Source organism: Electrona antarctica (assembly GCF_951216825.1).
Source record: "Electrona antarctica genome assembly, chromosome: 5".
NCBI lineage: Eukaryota > Metazoa > Chordata > Actinopteri > Myctophiformes > Myctophidae > Electrona > Electrona antarctica.
The window spans coordinates 5,864,855-5,883,852 of record NC_136810.1 but is presented as its reverse complement, the minus strand read 5'-3'; the positions used below and the strand labels follow the sequence as shown (position 1 = coordinate 5,883,852).

General features: G+C 42.8%; 1 protein-coding gene across 6 annotated transcripts in view; it reads left to right on the top strand.

Moving 5' to 3' along the window:
* LOC306923765 (uncharacterized protein) overlaps nt 1-18,998 on the top strand; it is an 81,969-nt gene that overhangs the window by 41,810 nt on the left and 21,161 nt on the right. For 5 of the 6 annotated variants that reach the window (XM_079502054.1, XM_079502056.1, XM_079502057.1 and 2 more), the window contains exons 3-11: nt 3,207-3,341; nt 4,111-4,510; nt 7,753-7,800; nt 8,339-8,920; nt 9,459-9,494; nt 10,003-10,070; nt 10,902-11,151; nt 13,974-14,102; nt 17,466-17,509. In XM_079502054.1, the coding sequence (XP_079358180.1) occupies nt 3,207-3,341; nt 4,111-4,510; nt 7,753-7,800; nt 8,339-8,920; nt 9,459-9,494; nt 10,003-10,070; nt 10,902-11,151; nt 13,974-14,102; nt 17,466-17,509 (1,692 nt within the window). The remainder of the gene's footprint in view (nt 1-3,206; nt 3,342-4,110; nt 4,511-7,752; nt 7,801-8,338; nt 8,921-9,458; nt 9,495-10,002; nt 10,071-10,901; nt 11,152-13,973; nt 14,103-17,465; nt 17,510-18,998) is intronic. The other variant, XM_079502058.1, reaches the window with a different exon arrangement.

Genomic DNA, 18,998 nt, shown 5'->3' with positions numbered 1-18,998 from the left:
CTAGGAGAGAAAGCAGGGATTTCGCTGGAATTGTTTCTGGAACACTTTGTCAAGCTTTAAATCCTGTTCTTAATATTCTTTTCTTATGTAAGGACAGTTTTCCCTTTACTGAGCGTGAGTGACACAGTGATATATAAGATACCACGAGGGAGGACACGGGTCCTTGGGAGATGGCCAACTGAACTGAGTACTGACAGCGTGCTATTTTGGGGGAATGCTGTTATTAATATCGTTTAATGTTTTCGTAGTAACTTATAGGTGGACATGTATTCCTTTTTATCTCCCCTTTTCTTTTTCCTCTGTCCTATCATCTCGTTCACGTTCCCCATCCCTTCAACGTGTACTTATGTTTATGCATACTGACAATGAGTGAGGGATGCTCACTAGGTGTATTCTCTCTCTTTCATCAGTGTGACATTTGGATGTGAGACACATGCAGGGTGTGTTATTAAGCTTCTATCTCCAGCATCCATGGAACCTCATCCTGTCTTTAGATGGTTTCTCTTCGGAGGTCAGGAGGAGCGTATGGGACATGTGGATCAGGATATTGCATCGGGGGTCTGGCCATGTGGTCTCATGCATAGAGTTAATTATAGTGACTGGCAAGAATGTTAAGTTAGTGTTTCACCGAGCGAGGAACAGAGCCTTTCTCGTTCTTCTTGTGCACTCAAGTACCTTTTGAGACCAGTCAGGTTTAATGTGCATGATGTTATTACAGCTCTATATGGACTAATGTGTTTAGGTTAGGTGATACGATGAAATACGTTCCCTTCCACCCGAGGGAAAATGTTTGTCTGCTACGGTGCAAGATCTCAGCTATGCTTTTCAACAGGGCTTATCAATACGCCAGTGTTGATGTCGTCGACTAAAAGTAAAACCATGAGTCAAATGTTTGTCGACTACCTTTTTTCACTGACGAAAACTACATGAAAACTAAATAAAAACTAAGCTATGATAACTAAAACTAAATATATTGACAATTTTGTCAACAAATAAAAACTAGACTAACATGTTAGGGAGGCACTATAGTGGAGAAGAGATCCAGTAAAAGTAAATGACAAGTCATTTCATCTTTGGTTGCGCTCCGGTGTTGCACTCTGCAAATAGCCGATCTACAAGCTCACAACGCAATGTGCTACGACGCGTTGTGCGCTTGTAGATCGGCTATTTTCAGCATGCAACCAAGTGTAAAATGAAGCATTACAAGGCCCATCAACGCCTGCCAAAATTTAGTCAACTAAAACTAAACTAAAATAAAAATCACACCCGGGTGAACTCAGTGGTGCAACTCCGTGGTCCCCGGGGGTTCCCCGGAACTTCCAGACCCACAGGAACGCGCCCAGAGTGCCGGCCCGGTTCCAGCGAGCCGCCGAAATGGTCGAGAAATGACAGAGTTACCGCGTGGGGGCCCTCAGGCCTCACTTGTAACACGGCGGGTGGTAAGTTTGACCAGTCTATTCCGCTAACCCACATACTTGCTGAAGCTCGTATACTTACTGTCACTCTCTGTATCTCAGGCATTTAGTGCGAAGAAAACCAAGGAGACAAAGAATGATGAACTTTGGAATGCTTTATTGAAAACTGACTTTGACTTTATTCTCCTGGCCTGAACTTTGGTGTTAATAAAATCAGCTTCAAACTGGTGCATCCTTGTCCCGCAGTGATTACTGGTGTCAGACCTTCACAATATATATTATATATATAAAAAAAGACATTGACACAGCTTTTCTCCCAAACTACGAAAACACAAATACCCCAAAACTGGACTACTTTGCTTAAGAAACAAATTCAATTATTAAGCATCCGGCAGAACAACTCAATCGAGACTATTTGCCGCTAATCAAATAAAAATCACACCCGTGTGAACTGAGTGGTGCAGCTCTGTGTGGGGGTCCCCGGAACTTCCAGACCCCACGTCCGAAACAGTTGAGAAATGACAGAGTTACCGTGTGGGGGTGTCTGTCTGTCACACCCAACATTGTGTGTGTGTGTGTGTGTGTGTGTGTGTGTGTGTGTGTGTGTGTGTGTGTGTGTGTGTGTGTGTGTGTGTGTGTGTGTGTGTGTGTGTGTGTGTGTGTGTGTGTGTGTGTGATAGGCTGTGCAACAGTGACACTTGGTGGTTTTCGTGCTCGGACGGACCCACCTGTGCTGCGGGTTACAAATCACCCGTGCTGCGGGTTACAAATCACCCGTGCTGCGGGTTACAAATCACTCGTGGCTTCCATTGAGGCTAGGGTTAAGTTAGGGTTTGGGATAGTGTTAGTAATGGGAGGTCGGACCAATGTCACGCTACCCTATCTATGCACTCAGCTACAACTGCCCCACTTTCTCATTTAAAGTGAACTCTGAGCAGCTCTACTCAGAGTAATATTGTGCTTGGCTCACTACGTATGGTTTAGTCTTACTACAGTAAGACATGGAACCCTGAAAAATGCTTTTTTTATCACCAATAATGTGGGAAACACATATGAGCTACAAAAACATGTGGGGATCACTCACAACATGGCCCCTTTCACAAACTTGCCATAGCAGGGCAAAGACATCTGCAGCTAATTAAAATAATAACTGTTTGATTTAGGTGTGCCAAAGAGGAAGCAGTAGCCAATATTGTCACGGTTCGCTAACTGGTACACCTTATTCAAATGTACCCACTATTCATTATTCCAGGGGTTCTCAACGTTTTTGGCCGGGGACCCCCGGAAATGCTTTGGCAATGTCTCGGGACCCCCGCCCCGCCCCCTCCCGACCCCCAATATAAATTGACTGCTACAATAACCTTAAACCATTTTGGGCGGGAACCCCTTTTGGTGTTTTAAGCATTGTTATAATTTAGCTATTTAAAAATAGCAGATCTACAAGCTCATAGCGCGCCACCGAGTGGCGCGCTACGAGCTTGTAGGTCTGCTATTTTTGAAAAATCGTGAAAATAAAATTTAAAAACAAATCTTTTTTTTTTTTTTTTTTCTTTTTTAAATAATTTGGGGACCCCCTAAAATAATTTGGCGACCCCCTAAAATAATTTGGCGACCCCCCGAGGGGTCGCGACCCACGGGTTGAGAACCCCTGCATTATTCAATTAGCTGCAGCTGTGTTTGCGCTGAATGACATGTCTGTGAAAAGGCTCCATTATTTCTCTCAGTGGTTTTGTGGCTGTTTCGCTAAATATCACCCATTTTAAATGTGAGCTGTATGTTATGCTGTCTCAGGCCGACCGGTGCCGCCAACGACGATGACGACGAAGAAGCTGCTCGGGAGCAGAGGAGGCGTGCCAGAGAGGAGAGGAAGAAGATGAAGGAATCAGAGGAATCTGGAAGTGCTGAAGTGACCACCAACACCCACAGGTAATAACGTTTTCATTTTTGTCATGCGACATCGACACAGTCACTCAACAAAGTATAAATGAGCCATAATACTCTACAGAATGTACTGTAGCGCATGTTGCGTTTAATTGAATGTTACGCTGCAGACCTCCTAAACAAGAGTCCTCCTAATACAGTAGGCTACATGTATTGATGTTTGCTGGACAACATTTTAAAAACGCAGACAATTGCTTGTTCCATTTGTAGCTAGTTCAATGAGCAGACTTCATCATACGTCTTCTGTATCTTCCCAAGCAGGCTTGAGACGTCCATGCTGGTGTATGTCACCGGCGGCAACTCATCCAGAAAATTTTGTCCCCACATTCATTCAACACTTTGAGGCAACTTTTGATGTTGTTTACATCTTTCTGTTGTCCTTTGTGTGTAACACACCGCTGATTAGTTGGACAGAGTTCAAACAAAACTTTCTTTGATGCTTCAATGCACTCGGAATCAAAGTTGTTTGCAGACAATTTCGTCCTGACTTAATGTCTTAATTTTTACTGCAAGGAAGTTCAACAACTCATCCTCCACAATTACCTTGCCTTTGATGGTTCTATAAACCTCAGGTTTTATACGGGAGCGATTAAAAGTAGGAGCAGCGAGACCTCGGCGTGTAGCGTCCTCCATGTCACTTCCGCGTCACAACCTGTCACCTGTCAGCTGTCAGCTGTAAGTGACACTGTCATGCAACAGCGTAAGATGAGTCAATGAATGTTGTGAATGAGTGTGACTTATGTCCCCGTGGTAGCGTGTCGGAGACAGAGACATCCACATCCCCTGGGGGTGGTGGTGAGACTGGAGACGACGACCAGGCCCTGCTCGACCGTCTGGCCAAGAGGGAGGAGCGCAGACAGAAGAGGATGCAGGAGGCCATGCAGAGACAAAAGAGTCAAGAAGAGTTTGACCCCACCGTCACCAACGGTACAGAGGAGGACTCCTCCACCGTCACCACCAACGGTACAGAGGAGGACTCCTCCGCCCACCCAGAGGAGGACTCCTCCGCCCACCCAGAAGCAGAGGAGCCAGAGGAGGAACCAGCTCAGGAGGAGGAGGAACCAGCTCAGGAGGAGGTGGCAACCTCCAAGACTTCAAACTCCTGGGGGACGGAGGAGGCTGAAGAACCAGCGAGTGTTCCTGAGCCAGAGGAGGTATAACCCATTTTGACCTGAGATCAGATTCTAAAAATGTCTTCTACATCCTGATTCCTGACAGTTTTCTGCAAAAGCTATGTTTCTATGTCAGTGGTTCTTTGATTTTTCAAAAATAGCAGATCTACAAGCTCGTAGCGCGCCACTCGGTGGCACGCTATGAGCTTGTAGATCTTGTAGATCTGCTTTTGACAACAAAACAAAAACCAAAAGACAAGACGAAAAAAAAGAACAAAAAGAGGAAGACAAAAACAAAAAACAAAATACAAAGCTGCATTTTTCATATTACAAGATACATTCATTGAAATCCTATTGCATTATCACTAGGCTGAGAGAAGAGATCCCACTTTTCTTTTTATAGAACTTATCCTCTTGTAGTCTAAGTATGAATGTTAGTTTTTCCATAACATACAGTTCCTCAGTAATGTCCATCCAATGTTCTTTCGTTGGTGGGTCCTGTTGGCACTAGCGTCGTGTGATCGCTTTCTTACTTGTCGCTAAGAGGATCTTGATTAAATATTTATCATGTATTAGAAACTCTTCAGGGATATTTCCCAGCAATAAGAAGGAACAAGTCAGAGGTATCTCAAAACACAGAATGGTCTCCAAGGTGGAGTGGATATCCTGCCAGTATTTCTGAATTTTAGGACAAGTCCAGAATATATGAGCGTGGCCCGCTCCCTTGTGGCCACACTGTCTCCAGCATGGCTGATCTGTTTTCAATTGTCTTGACTTGATTTTAGGTGTAATAAAGAATCTCATTAGGTTCTTCCAACAGAAAGATCTGCTATTTTTCAATAGCCAAAGCATAACATAATGCTAACACCAAAAGGGGTTCCCGCCCAAACTGGTATAAGTTCTAGGGGTCCCCATGCAGCAAAACAAGTTAATATAGCATCAAAATCATTTCAACCACTTCTAACCAGGGCTTTAAGCAACTAGTCGACTATATTCAACTAGTCGACTATAGTAAATCCACTAGTCGACCTTGTTGGTACTAGTTGACTAGTTGATAAGATTTTTTCCCCCCGTTTTTGTAGGCCTCAAAATCAGATTATAGTTATAGTCACCAATGTACAGTTTTTAAATGTACAACTATTATTATTTTTGTTTATTATTATTATTTGTAGGCAGGCCTACTGTAGTTAAACAACTAGTCGACTAGTAAACTAGGCAACTAGTCAACTAGTAAAATCACACCCGTGTGAACTGAGTGGTGCAACTCCCCTCTCCCTCTGCCCCCCTCTCTCTCTCTCTCTCTCTCTCTCTCTGTAATTAGCAGGCAACAGTGCAACACTATCTCTCTGTTTCTGGCACAACAGCACCACTTTTGCCCCTACTGGTACTCATAGTCACATAGGTGAAGACAGACATTGCTGTTCCTTGGAGTGGTTGCACCTCAAAAATCACTAGAAGTGAAAGCCCGTATATCGGCTCTTTGAAAATAGAAGATCTGCTACTTTTAAAAGACCTTGAAAGAAATATACGGTAAAACATTTGATACATTTTAACAACACAAATCTTGTTTGGGGGGGTCCTGGCACTATATATTTTCAGATGGGGGTCTGTGGCCAGATAAATATTAATTTGGAGTATCCTTGACATTGGTGAATATTTTGCATAAAAACATATTCATACCGTTTATTTTTATTTTAATTTTTGAGTGGTGCAACCACTCCAAGGAACAGCAATGTCCGTGTTAACCTATACCGGTACCTATGTGACTATGTGACTATGAGTACCAGTAGGGGCAAAAGTGGCGCTGTTGTGCCAGAAACAGAGAGAGAGAGAGATAGTGCTGCACTGTTGCCTGCTAATGAGAGAGAGAGGGGGGGGGGAGTTGCACCACTCAGTTCACACAGGTGTGATTTTTTTATATTTATTCCAGCTTTCTCAGTAATATTTGCTTTCTGTATAGATTAATTTATGCTCTGTCACACGAGCTGATCTTATAACAACACGACGTGACCAGTTATTGTTGGCAAGGGACACCGTCATGTATAAATGGAGCTTTACTACAGTCTGTTGAAGTGTGTGCTAATATGAGCCCATGTTTGTCTTGCTGAAAAAACATTTATCTTTATCCCTTTGGCCAGATAGTTACTGCCATCTCTTTTTACCAAAATGTAATAGTTGTTATTACAGACTTAGAGCAAATTGACTAGTCAGTTATTACGGTTAGCCAGTGCTAGCTGGTGAAAAGTATATAATTTACTCACAATTTCACCTCAACTGTCTAACATAATCTTAATCCGTCCCTCCCCCGACCCCCCCCCCCCCCCCCTTTCAAGAGTAAAAAACACATTAATGGTTAAGCCCCCCTTTTAATGTTTTAAAAATGTTAAATCTCCCTCTTAAAGGGACACTTCACCACTTTTCAACCTATCTTCATATAATAGGTCCTCACTAATAATCATGATAAAATGGCACAATGTTTTTCTACTCAGTCTGTGTCTCATAGGAGGGCTGTGGGCAGTTCAGAAACCGTCCGCCAGTGACATCATCATTAGGCAGATTTTTTTTTAAACAAGATCTTTTTACAAAAATGTTTAGATTTTCATTATCGTGAGAACGATGGCTTCCATTTTTGCATTGCAACTTTTCAGGACTAGAAAGCCTGCAGTTTCTATTAGCTTGTATTCCCCATCGATGATGTCACTGGAGGACGGTTTCTGAACTGCCCACAGCCCTCCTATGAGACACAGACTGAGTAGAACAAATTTGCGCCATTTTTTCATGATTATTAGTGAGGACCTATTATATGAAGATAGGTTGAAAAGTGGTGAAGTGTTTAATGTTTAAAACGGCTAAAAGGCCCCCTATTCACGAGTTAAGAAAGTTGAAGCCTACTTTTGTTTTGAGTTGTTAAAGGAGCATTCAGTGATTTGGGTGATTTGGAAAACCACCCAGTCCACCCCGGTAACAAAATGTGCACATGCACGCTCTACAGTGGGGGGAAGTGCAACAGGCCAACAGCATGTGCACCAAGGCCCGCCCCCACTCGATCATGATTGGAGGAAGGCCCCTCTCATCCTGATTGGATGAAGGCTTTGCCACCCGCCACCAAAACTGAAACTAGGGTTTTTTGACCCCAGGGGCTCACTGGGGACAGGGAGGAACTCCTTATATGGTCAGCACACTCTATAGTAGGGAGGATTATCCAGAAAAAAAGAAAAAATAAGTGATATTTGAATTAAGTCAAATCACTGAATATACCTTTAAGCGTCTTTTCCTATGAACAGGTGCCTGCAGAGGAGGAGTCATCGAGGACATCAACCACCAGGGCCGAGGTGTGTACTGTACTGTATTTATGTCTGATGCACTGTTACAGTAATAAGGTTTTGAGATTTCAGATTTTCATCACTTTTTGTTTGTTTGTTTCTTTTGTTTAGTGTTTGATTTCAGTTTAGATTTAGTTCTTTTTTACGATTATGTAAGTCGTTTTAGTTTAGGTTTTAAGAAATACCAAGTTTCAGTTTAGTTTGTATTTAGTTTTATTATTATGATGAAAGCCTATAGATTAAAAGAAGCAGAAAAAGGTATAGGGTGAAACGATGCATGACAACAGATATGGTTGGTTAGTTAGTTTGTTCGTTAAATTGTTCATTTGTTCCTCATTGTTTGTATTCAATTTTCATTTAGTTTATTTTAGTTTATTTCACTTTCGTTTTCATTTTAGTTTCATTTCACGACATTACGTATCCTGTTTAGTTTTAGTCTTAGTTTTAGTCAACTGTAACCTAATGTGAACATTTAAGTTGTTTTCAAATAATGGTCACAATCAAGTAAATTAATAGAAAAAAAGACATGCACCTTATCTTACCTTAGGAGGAGGTTGAGGAGGAGGAGCCTGTAGCTTCAGAACCAAAGATAGAACAATCAGATTTAGGAGAGAGAGAAACCGAAGAGGAGGTTGCTCCTCCTGGCGCTGACGCCGAAGAGGAGGAGGAGAGGAGGAAGAGAGAGGAGGAAGAACAGGAGGAGAGGAGGAAGAGAGAGGAGGAGGAGGAAGAAGAGAGGAGGAAGAGAGAGGAAGAGGAGGAGATGAGGCGAAAGGAGGAAGAGGAACAGAAGAGGGAGCTGGAGGATTCTGAGAGGCAGCTAAAGGACGCGGAGGAACGCAAGAAGAGGGAGGAAGAGGAGAAGCAGCTAAAGGAAGCGGAGGGACGCACGAAGAGGGAGGAAGAGGAGAAGCAGAAGCGAAAGGAACTGGAGGAGAAGAGCAAGAGAGAGGAGGAGGAAAAGCAAAGGAAGGAAGCGGAAGCGAGGAAGAAGAAAGAAGAGGAGGAGGAAAAGCGTAAAAGAGAGACGGAGGAGAAGAAGAAGCGGGAGGAGGAGGACAAACGGAAGAAGAGGGAGGAGGAGGAGAAGAAGAAGAGAGAGATGGAGGAAAGGAAGAAGAGAGAGGAGGTATCATCTGTCTTTTAACCGGCAACCGCTCCCAAATCCCGGGTAACTCAAATGAAGTCATTGGTTTTACGCTCCCTCTTTGAAAAGTAACAGAATACAGACGTTACAATCTAAGAGAAACACACCCTGATTAAAGAAGATTAAATGTCTATATGGGTGTGTGCGTAGGGGGCAACATTTGAGTTATCCAAGCTTTTTATATTTTTTATATTTTTTTGCACAGTGTGGTCCCAGTGTTTTGCACAGTGTGGTCGCAGTGTTTTTCACAGTGTGGTCGCAGTTTTTTTTGCTTCATGCCACACGGATAGACGGGCTGGTCGTCTGCAACATGTCACCCTTTCACAGCTCACAGCACGCCGTGTCTTCAGCATCACAGTCTTACATCTGCACTGCATTCACAGGCAGGCCTTTGGACGTGTTATGTATTACTGCTTCTCTTGTGGGCTTTGGCATTGAATGTGTTTCCACTGAGAACCGCTGTTTTCATTGTTTGATTAATAATCTCTTTCCGATTTCTGTGTCTCTTCTGTGTCAAAAGGAGGAGAAACCGAAAAAGCTTGGTTTCAAAGAAAAGGTAAAAGTGAATATCTTTTTACATGTTGGATATTTATCACTCTTACTTTGATAGGATATAGGCTATCTTTCTCTGTTATTGAAATATATCAGCTTATTCATTCATTTTATTGAATACTGGTGCCTCTCAAAATCATACAAAACCTACCTCACTTCATCAAAATGCTATTCTGATATTGATTCGAAAGAACTGGTGATGTGATGTTGATGTTCTCACTTAGACTTAGTAATTAAGGTTGTAAATTAAATCAGCTATTTTCACTATTTTAATGTGATTTCAATATGAAAAGCCTGATCTTTTAAAGATTTGACGAGGCATCGTATGGTAATGGTGTACTCCATAACTATTATTAAATTATTATTACAGCCATTAAAGTTTGAAACCACAATGTCTTCATCTTTTATTGGACTGCTGCCCATGCTTTGCACCCAAATAAGACTATCTGGGGACAGTTGAATGTGTTGCCACTTCCTTATTATATGTAACACTAATCTTTTTCCTTTGCAAGTTTGAACCAGTTAAACAGAATGGAGCTGTCCATGACAACAAACTTAAGAAACCAGAGCAGACTTCAAGGTGAGGTTTGTTATACTGACCCTCTTTCTTTCCAATATGGCTGCTGTGCAGTGTGCAAGGGTTTAAAACCATCGACACCAATAATATGTCCAGCATTTTCCATGCATTTGTCCAAAAAGACACTGAAAGTACCGCCGGTATCTTCACTTGCTGTCGCCATTGTAGTACTGTCGACTACTACCTCTGTCTGTGGTTGGGTTTCCCTTCGGACTATTTTCATGGTATGCACACTGCACAGCTCTTCAGACCGGAAAGGGGGGTGTCCGCTCAAATTCTGAGCGCGACGCACTTCCCTCACACGGATACAGTCGTTTAGGCCCAGAAGTCTTTCTCGCCCCCCTAGTGGTGAAAAATAAAACTTCTGGGAACTCAGATTAAGTGTGCATAGGATGTGCCCATGCCCATTCTCATCACTACTGCCTCAGTCTGCCATCACTCATGGGCTGTTCAACACAACCCTCTCTAGAGGAAAGCAGTGTGTGTTTTTATTGTGGGAGATGAGGGGGGTACTAACTGACAATAAGTCATTCAAACAAATGTTTGTAATAACTTTGTTTTGGAAAATTAAGTACAATTCTGCAGTTTATATAACTGACTTCTGCTTTTCAGAAATAAAAGTACATTTCTCACTACATCTATAAAGTATACATGATCAACATTGATCGAATACAATCAAAGGTGCCCGGAACGGTCTGGGGGTATAGGCTACGGGACGGCTTTCATGTAGGAATGGGCTTAACGCCTGAAGGCCGGGTGCTTGTTTCTAGTCATCCTAATAAGTATTGTGTGTCACAGCTTCTATTGATCATCTGCTCGCGTGTTGCTTTGCAGCCGGGACAATGTGCATGCGTCCAAGGCGGAGGAGACGGAGCGTCTGGAGGCGGAGCGGAAGCTGACGGAGCTGCAGCGTCGACGAAACGACGGAGAGGAGAAGGAGCTGGAGAAGATGAAGCTGAAGCAGCAGGAGACCGAGGTGGAGGTGGGGGAGCTGAAGAAGAAGAGAGAGGAGAGGAGGAAGGTCCTGGAGGAAGAGGAGAGGCAGAAGAAGCAGGAGCTCGCTGACAAGAAGGCCAAAGAACAGGTGAACGGCAAGCAAAGGAATGGTACCATCTTCAATGTTGTATGAAGTGCAGTGCTTTCACTTGGCTACAATATAGCAAGGATCAAAATGGAAGGTTGTTTTTCACAGAACTGGAGAGTGAGACGACCCTTAGTTCTGGAGGCGTCTTGCTTGCTCTCGTACAGTGAGGACGCTTCGCTCCGCTGCTCTCGCCTATGCTTGCATTCTTCAACTGATATCAATGTTTTATTTTTCTTTGAGAAACTACAAGTTTCCATTTCTAATCTGCCCTTTCTGGGCAAGGTTTTAGAAAAATGCATCTTTCATCAATTGGATGTGTTTCTACAGAACAACAATGTGCATAACAAATTCCAATCTGGCTTTAGGAAAGGCCACAGCACAGAAACAGCACTTGTAAAAGTAATGAATGATCTTAGGGTGTCTGCTGACAAGAAACATGTTTCCGTTCTTTTACTTCTAGATCTAACGGCTGCATTTGACACGATTGACCATTCAATTTTAATACAGCGTCTGGAGCACTGGGTAGGCCTGTCTGGCACGGCCCTGTCCTGGTTTTCCTCCTACCTAACAAACAGAAGCTATTTTGTCAATCTAGCTGAGTTTGACTCAGACAAACACAACATCAGTTCTGGTATTCCACAGGGCTCAATTCTTGGTCCTTGGTTATTCTCCCTGTACATACTGCCATTGGGAGAACTCATTACCAATCACGGAGTCAATTTTCATTTCTATGCTGATGATACCCAACTATATCTTTCTGTAGATCCAGATGATCTCTGTGCCTTAGACCCGCTGTTGACCTGTCTGTCTAGCATTAAATGCTGGATGAGTGAGAACTTTCTCAAGCTAAATGAGGATAAGACAGAAGTTCTCATAATCGGTTCTAGTGAGCAGAAAGAATCGATAAAAAGCAGACTTGGCAACCTGACTGTAGAAAGTAACAGTACAGTAAAGAACTTGGGGATCACTATTGATTCTGAACTGAATTTTAATTCACACATTAATCATGTTACCAAGATTGCCTTTTTTCATCTTAGAAATATTGCACGAATCAGAGCCTATTTGTCACTGGACGATGCAAAAACGCTAATCCACGCCTTTGTTTTTTCTCGGCTTGATTACTGCAATGCACTTTTTTCTGGATTGCCTAAGAAATCAACTGACAGATTACAACTTGTCCAAAATGCAGCAGCCAGAGTCTTAACTAGAACTAAGATGAGAGAACATATTACTCCAGTCTTGGCCTCATTGCACTGGCTTCCGGTTGTTTTTAGGATTGATTTTAAAATTCTTTTACTTGTTTATAAAGCTCTCAATGGTCTCGCACCTTCCTACCTACATGACTGCCTGCCGAAATATGTCCCAAACCGCCCCCTAAGGTCTTCCACTGCTGGCCTGCTCGCTTTGCCTAAAAAAATGGCAACTAAAAAATACGGGGAAGCAGCTTTTTGCTTCTACGGGCCGACGGCGTGGAACAAACTCCCACTGTACCTTCGACAGGCAGCCTCTGTAGACATTTTTAAAGCTCAGCTCAAGACCCACTTTTACACCCTTGCTTTTAATTGATTTATCTGTCTTTTTAAAAAAAATGTTATTCATGTCCTCACTGTATTGTTTATGCCCTGCTTTTCTTTTCTTTTTTGTGTAAAGCACTTTGAGCTGCATTTCATGTCATGAAAGGTGCTATACAAATAAAGTTTTATTATTATTATTATTATTATTAGTTCTAGGGGTGTAAAGGTCGCAACATAAACGAACAGGAAAAAAAGATTTAAAACTGAATATATATTTATTACTATGTAAAGAAGAAATAATTACAAAAAACACAAAGTACAAAGTGAAGAAACACTACCTCACAGATCTAAACAACGGCAACAATTTAATCAAAATGGTTGGTTTGGGTGAGAGGACAGAGGAAGTGATTCTCCGCTGCCAAAGCTGACTTTTCTCCTCTTCAAACACTGAATTCAGAGTGAGGCTGTTATAGAGTCCAGCTGGGGGCCTCCGCCAATCAGTGGGATGAGCAACAGTGGAGTCAGCCAATAACAGACAGGGATCAATTCCACATAAGCAGTGCTTAATTTGTAAATGATTAGGTGCCGGAGCTCGTGTGCGTGCACGACTGCACGTACACGTGCACATGCACGTGCAAAATTCGTATTTAAAAATCTTTTTAACTAATGATCATAAAAAACCTTGAACGATTTACTATTGCAATTAATTTTTGGTCACGTCCCTTTTTAGCTTAGATTGACTGGCGTCAAGAAAACGCCTACGCTAGAACAGGCGTCTTTTCTGGGTTTTTAAAAAGCTGGTGGATGGAAATGACCGCTTTGCCCATGCTACAAGTTGAAGCCGCACACTAGTGTCATTTCCATCCACCAGCTGTTTAAAAACCCGGAAGAGACGGTGTCATGTCATTGTTCCGACCTCCCATTGTTCCGAAATTACTAACCCCATCTCTAACCCTAACCTAAACATAACCGCAAGCATGGGAGAAGCACATGTTCACCAACCAGCAGCGCAAGAACGGGAGCAGCGCATGTTCGCCAACCAGCAGCGCATGTTCGCCAACCTTTCCACATGTTCGGACTTCGGATCTATAGGCAGTCCCCGAAGAGGTGCTGCCCATAGGTGCTTTCTTGACGCCTCTTGACGCTACTGTCCCCCACGGGGATAATACAGAAAGAAATACAGAAAGTAAATACACAAGGCCAAATATATATACTAATCTAAATACAATACGGCTGGCCGTATGACAGGGACACAACTGTAATTGTTTAGAATTGTCATCTATAGAAAATATGTTGTTTTTGTGACAGGAAGAGAGGAAGAGGATGAGGGAGGAGATCGAGAGGAGGAGGTCGGAGGCTGCTGAGAAGAAGAAACAGATGGAGGAGTCTGCGGGGGTGAAGCCCTCTTTCAGTGTCGGTCCTAAAGGTTCCTCAAAGGTGAGTCTCAGTGCAATTATTTTAGTGAAAATTTGTATTTTCTGTTTACTAAAGAGCTGTAGTGATGGGGAGACCCTTACTGAACAAATACTCTGTCTATAGCAATGATTACTATCTCTCTATAAAAAAGAAGAATATATATATATATATATATATATATCACTTACACCAACTTTAACTCTGAAAGTGTCTGGAGTTTCAGAGTTACGGTAAATTGACTTGATTGATTTGACTGTGTTTGTGTGGGGGAGAGTGATTCTAGCTTAGAAGAAGCCTTTATGACCAAGGTATTAAATACCAGCCGCTCCTCCAGACCATCATAGAGCTAGGCTATAGGTGCAGTCTACTTGTGTTTATCTCCTCCAGACCATCATAGAGCTAGGCTGTAGGTGCAGTCTACTTGTGTTTATCTCCTCCAGACCATCATAGAGCTAGGCTATAGGTGCAATCTACTTGTGTTTATCTCCTCCAGACCATCATAGAGCTAGGCTATAGGTGCAGTCTACTTGTGTTTATCTCCTCCAGACCATCATAGAGCTAGGCTATAGGTGCAGTCTACTTGTGTTTATCTCCTCCAGACCATCATAGAGCTAGGCTATAAGTGCAGTCTACTTGTGTTTATCTCCTCCAGACCATCATAGAGCTAGGCTATAGGTGCAATCTACTTGTGTTTATCTCCTCCAGACCATCATAGAGCTAGGCTATAGGTGCAGTCTACTTGTGTTTATCTCCTCCAGACCATCATAGAGCTAGGCTATAGGTGCAATCTACTTGTGTTTATCTCCTCCAGACCATCATAGAGCTAGGCTATAGGTGCAGTCTACTTGTGTTTATCTTTGGCAGCCTAGGACATGAACATAGGTTCGTTGTAAGAGGCTTCCGACAACTTGGGATGCCAAAAAGCAGCTAAACGGCTTGTAAAATTCTGTGCAATCGGTAGCCGCCAAATATGGCAAAGACGCAGTTACTTGTACCCCTGAAGGGTGTGTGCGGGTATTTGTTGCTGACTGCATTCTGTACAACACCTCGTAATCTGTGTCCTTGTATTGTATTTGTATCTCTTATGTCGACATAAATAAATGTCCACATGATAAATGATGGGGGCACGGTGGCACAGTTGGTAGTGCTGTCGCCTCACAGCTAGAAGGTCCTGGGTTCGATTCCCGCTCGGGGCGCTGTGGGTGCTGGCGGCGTGTTTCCTCCTCCGCGTCATCAGTGCCCATACCCGAGGCGGGGTTGGCGAAAGGGCCTTTCTGTGCGGAGTTTGCATGTTCTCCCCGTGTCCCCTAGGGTAGGTACCCTCACAAAAACATGCAGTAATCCTGGTCTCTAAACAAACTGCCTCCCCTGGCCAGCCGGGGCGCCTGATGGAGGGGAAAGGAACTGGTTGGAATAACGTGTTCCTTCCACGCGCTACGTCCAACCAGGGAAACTCCCCCCTGTCACGTGTAAAGGAGCAACTTGGACACTCAGGCATGAAGGAAGCATGAGTTCAAGTCCGTTGCTCTCCCCATGTCCCCCATATATGGGGACTAGGTTGGCGGAGGGTGTGTAGAGCCCAGGATCACATTAGATAATTGACACAGGGGTGAAAAAATCGTGGGATAAAAAATAAAAAATGAATGATTAAAGTGTGTTTGATGCTCCAGTGTACAAGACGAGTCAGTGCTGGCGCTGATGAAGATATACTGTACTTTCTGGACTCCTAGGTTTTTGTGGCATTTTGTTAACTGCCTAATGCTGCCAGTATATTTCCTTATGCTCTGTTTACAGTACAAGGCTACAGTATGTTTTCACCATTTTACAGTCTATAGGCCTATCTCACAGCCCGCTTTCCACGCCCACTTCCGGTAAATAGTGGTGTCTTTAACATGAGCATTTACACGTTTTTTTCTCTGGAGAATCTAAGTACATTTTCTAATGTAAAAATGTGACAGACCAATATTATTATGAAGCAAACAAGATGGTAAATCAGGTCGAACAAACCTTACCTTGAGAAAACAAAAGTTGTAGACTTCTTAAATTACCTCGGTTAACATGTAGTGTCTATGGAGTGACGTCACGCTATCACCACTAACCCCGAAAGGGGGCGTATTTAGGGGGGCGGGGAAATTCTGTGAGATAGGCTTATTGACTGTGGACACAGCCCCAGTCTAAAAGTAGACCACATGGCAGCCCAGCGAAAATACATATTTGAACTTGGTTCACCAACCATCGCAAAAACTGGTTTGGAAACTCCATGCAGGAAACGAGAATGTACCCCAGTAAACCCACTTGTGTGTTGTTGTTGGGTTTTCTTTTTTTTTCTTCAGTTTTCGTCTTTTTTACATTTTATTTTATTTACTTAATCCCACTTAATCCATGTGCATCTAATATTGCCTTCGTGTTATTGAAGCTTGAGAAAAGGTCAGCATGCTCTGCAATTTAATACTCTGTGGTGGTCTGTTTTCAAATGTTCCCATTTTATTATCTGTTTCTAATTCCTCTGGTTTGCAGGCTTTTTATGACAGGGATAAAAAATGAATGTGATGTTGCTGGCATCTAATTTTTGTTTTAAAAATATCTGTTTTCCAAATGAGGACCATGACAGGGCAATTTTCTCACTGGGGTATTTTTGGAGGAATGTTGTGGATCGCTTGTGTTACGTACAGTCAGTATGTGCGCACACATGTGAGTGTGGTTCTAGATGAGTACAGATGCATATCTACATGTAAATACACTGCGTGAGTGTGTGTCTGTGCGTGCGTGCGTGCGTCTGCGTGCGTGTCTATGTGTGCGTGCGTGTGCGCATGCACGCGTACATCCAGCTCTGAAAGTGTATACCAGAAGCATAATGAAGACTAAACAGAAATTGTGGGTTTACAACCTACAACATCCTACAGTACGTCATGTATGGGCTGACAGCTCTTAATTATCCTGGCTCCCGACAACCCAAACCTTCAGCAACCAACTGTTCATTTACCAGGCGGTGGTTCTAAACCTACTGGGTCTGCAGCCACTCTTTAGTTACGTGCCGTGTCCACTGAGGCTTTTTTCCCCGGCTGAAAACACCATGGAAGTCTTCTAAAATCACTTCCAACTTGCCCGAGTTGGAAATATTTTAGCTCTCAGTCAAGCAGAGAAAAACGCATGCTGGGTAGATTGCAATGTAAATGCCCAGTGCCACATGGTACCACACTGATGGGGTTTCCAAAAAGCTAATAAACAATTAAAAACATGAGGAAAAACATAAATTGAAGCACACGGGGCCTGAGTCTAGGAGACAGAAAGTGGAGAGCTGTTGTTTATTTCAGTGTTTGTACATGAGTGTAATTGTGAATGAAATATTGATATTACAACTTTAAACTATGCTGTTTTGTACAGATCGGAGAGAAGGCAGAATTTTTGAACAAGTCAGCCCAAAAAAGGTGAGCTATAAAGCCATTTTGTTCGGCTTCATGTTCCAACTGAAGTACTGTAATACCATTCTGCATACGGTGTCAGTGTCACTGAAAAAGAGCATGTATGAGCGAACTTTATTTTACCAAGACACTGAGGGCAGTATTATGCGTGTCTTAAGTACCAGGTCTTATGACTTAACTTAAGACCTGGAGGCGTGGTCAATGCCGTTTGGCTATTCTGAGTGGCCAAATGGCATTGATCACGCCTCCAGGTCTTAAGTTAAGTAATAAGACCTGGTACTTAAGACACGCATAATACTGCCCTGAATCTTTCATTTACTATATGAATCCTGGTGGACACTATAGGTATAGGTCATAATGTTGATTATCTAGCATTTGTGAATAAGTTGCATAAGTTTCTCTGCTGGGTGGAGAATATAAATGTGGAGAGAGGGGGGGACTAGTATGTGTTAATCGTCTGGTTTGGGAGGACATCTTCTGCCATTGAGCGGAGGTAAAGTGACTTAACCACTGGGCTATTTTGTTCCGTTTGATACTGTTTTGTTGTGTTGTTTGTTCCGTTGTGCATTCTATGTTTTACTTGTGGCGTGTGTGGTTGAGTATATAGGCCTATATGTTGTGTCATTTTGGTCCACCAATAATTCACCATATCTTAATCCTTGCCAACAAGTAAGACGCGTAAACGCGGGAAGCGAACAAAGATGTTGTGGCAGTCACACAGACCTCTGTATCGTTCCAATTTCAGTTGCCCTCTGGTGGCGGGCGGGTGGTGTGACACACACACACACACACACACAGACAGTTTTGGCCAGCTTCTATAGTTAGTGCTCACTTCGTTCGCAATCATGGCTGCATCATTAATGCAGCAAAACAGGGGCGGGGTTAGATTTTGCGCTTGGAACTGCAGAGGCATCAATAATCCTGTTAACCCACAGTAAAGTACTTCATCATCGCTTGGGTGTTTTTTTTTTGTTTTTGATTTTTACAAAAAACCCATCTAGAGTACCGGATCAGACGAAGCTAAAGAGTGGTTGGATTGGTCATATCTAGGACTCTTCTTTCCAGAGTAAAGATGGAAGAGTGACTATTATTATTATTATTTATTACATAAATAAATGTGTCTCTTTTGTGTGCTCCAGGGTAATAGCAGATCCAAATGGAAGATACTTCATTGTTAACGGGGAAATGTTCGTATAACACTCCGGTGTGACCCACTTTATTTTTTATTTTTTATATATAATTTTTTTTATCCCACGATTTTGTAACCCATTTTTCACCCCTGTGTCAATTATCTAATGTGATCCTGGGCTCTACACACCCTCCGCCAACCTAGTCCCCATATATGGGGGACATGGGGAGAGCAACGGACTTGAACTCATGCTTCGGTGTGACCCACCTTGACAAACAGTAAAGTCATTGGATTTTTATTTTACATTTTCATTATGTTTTTTTTTTAGATCCTTGTTTGCTAGCTTTCCAGATATGGCTTCTGGAT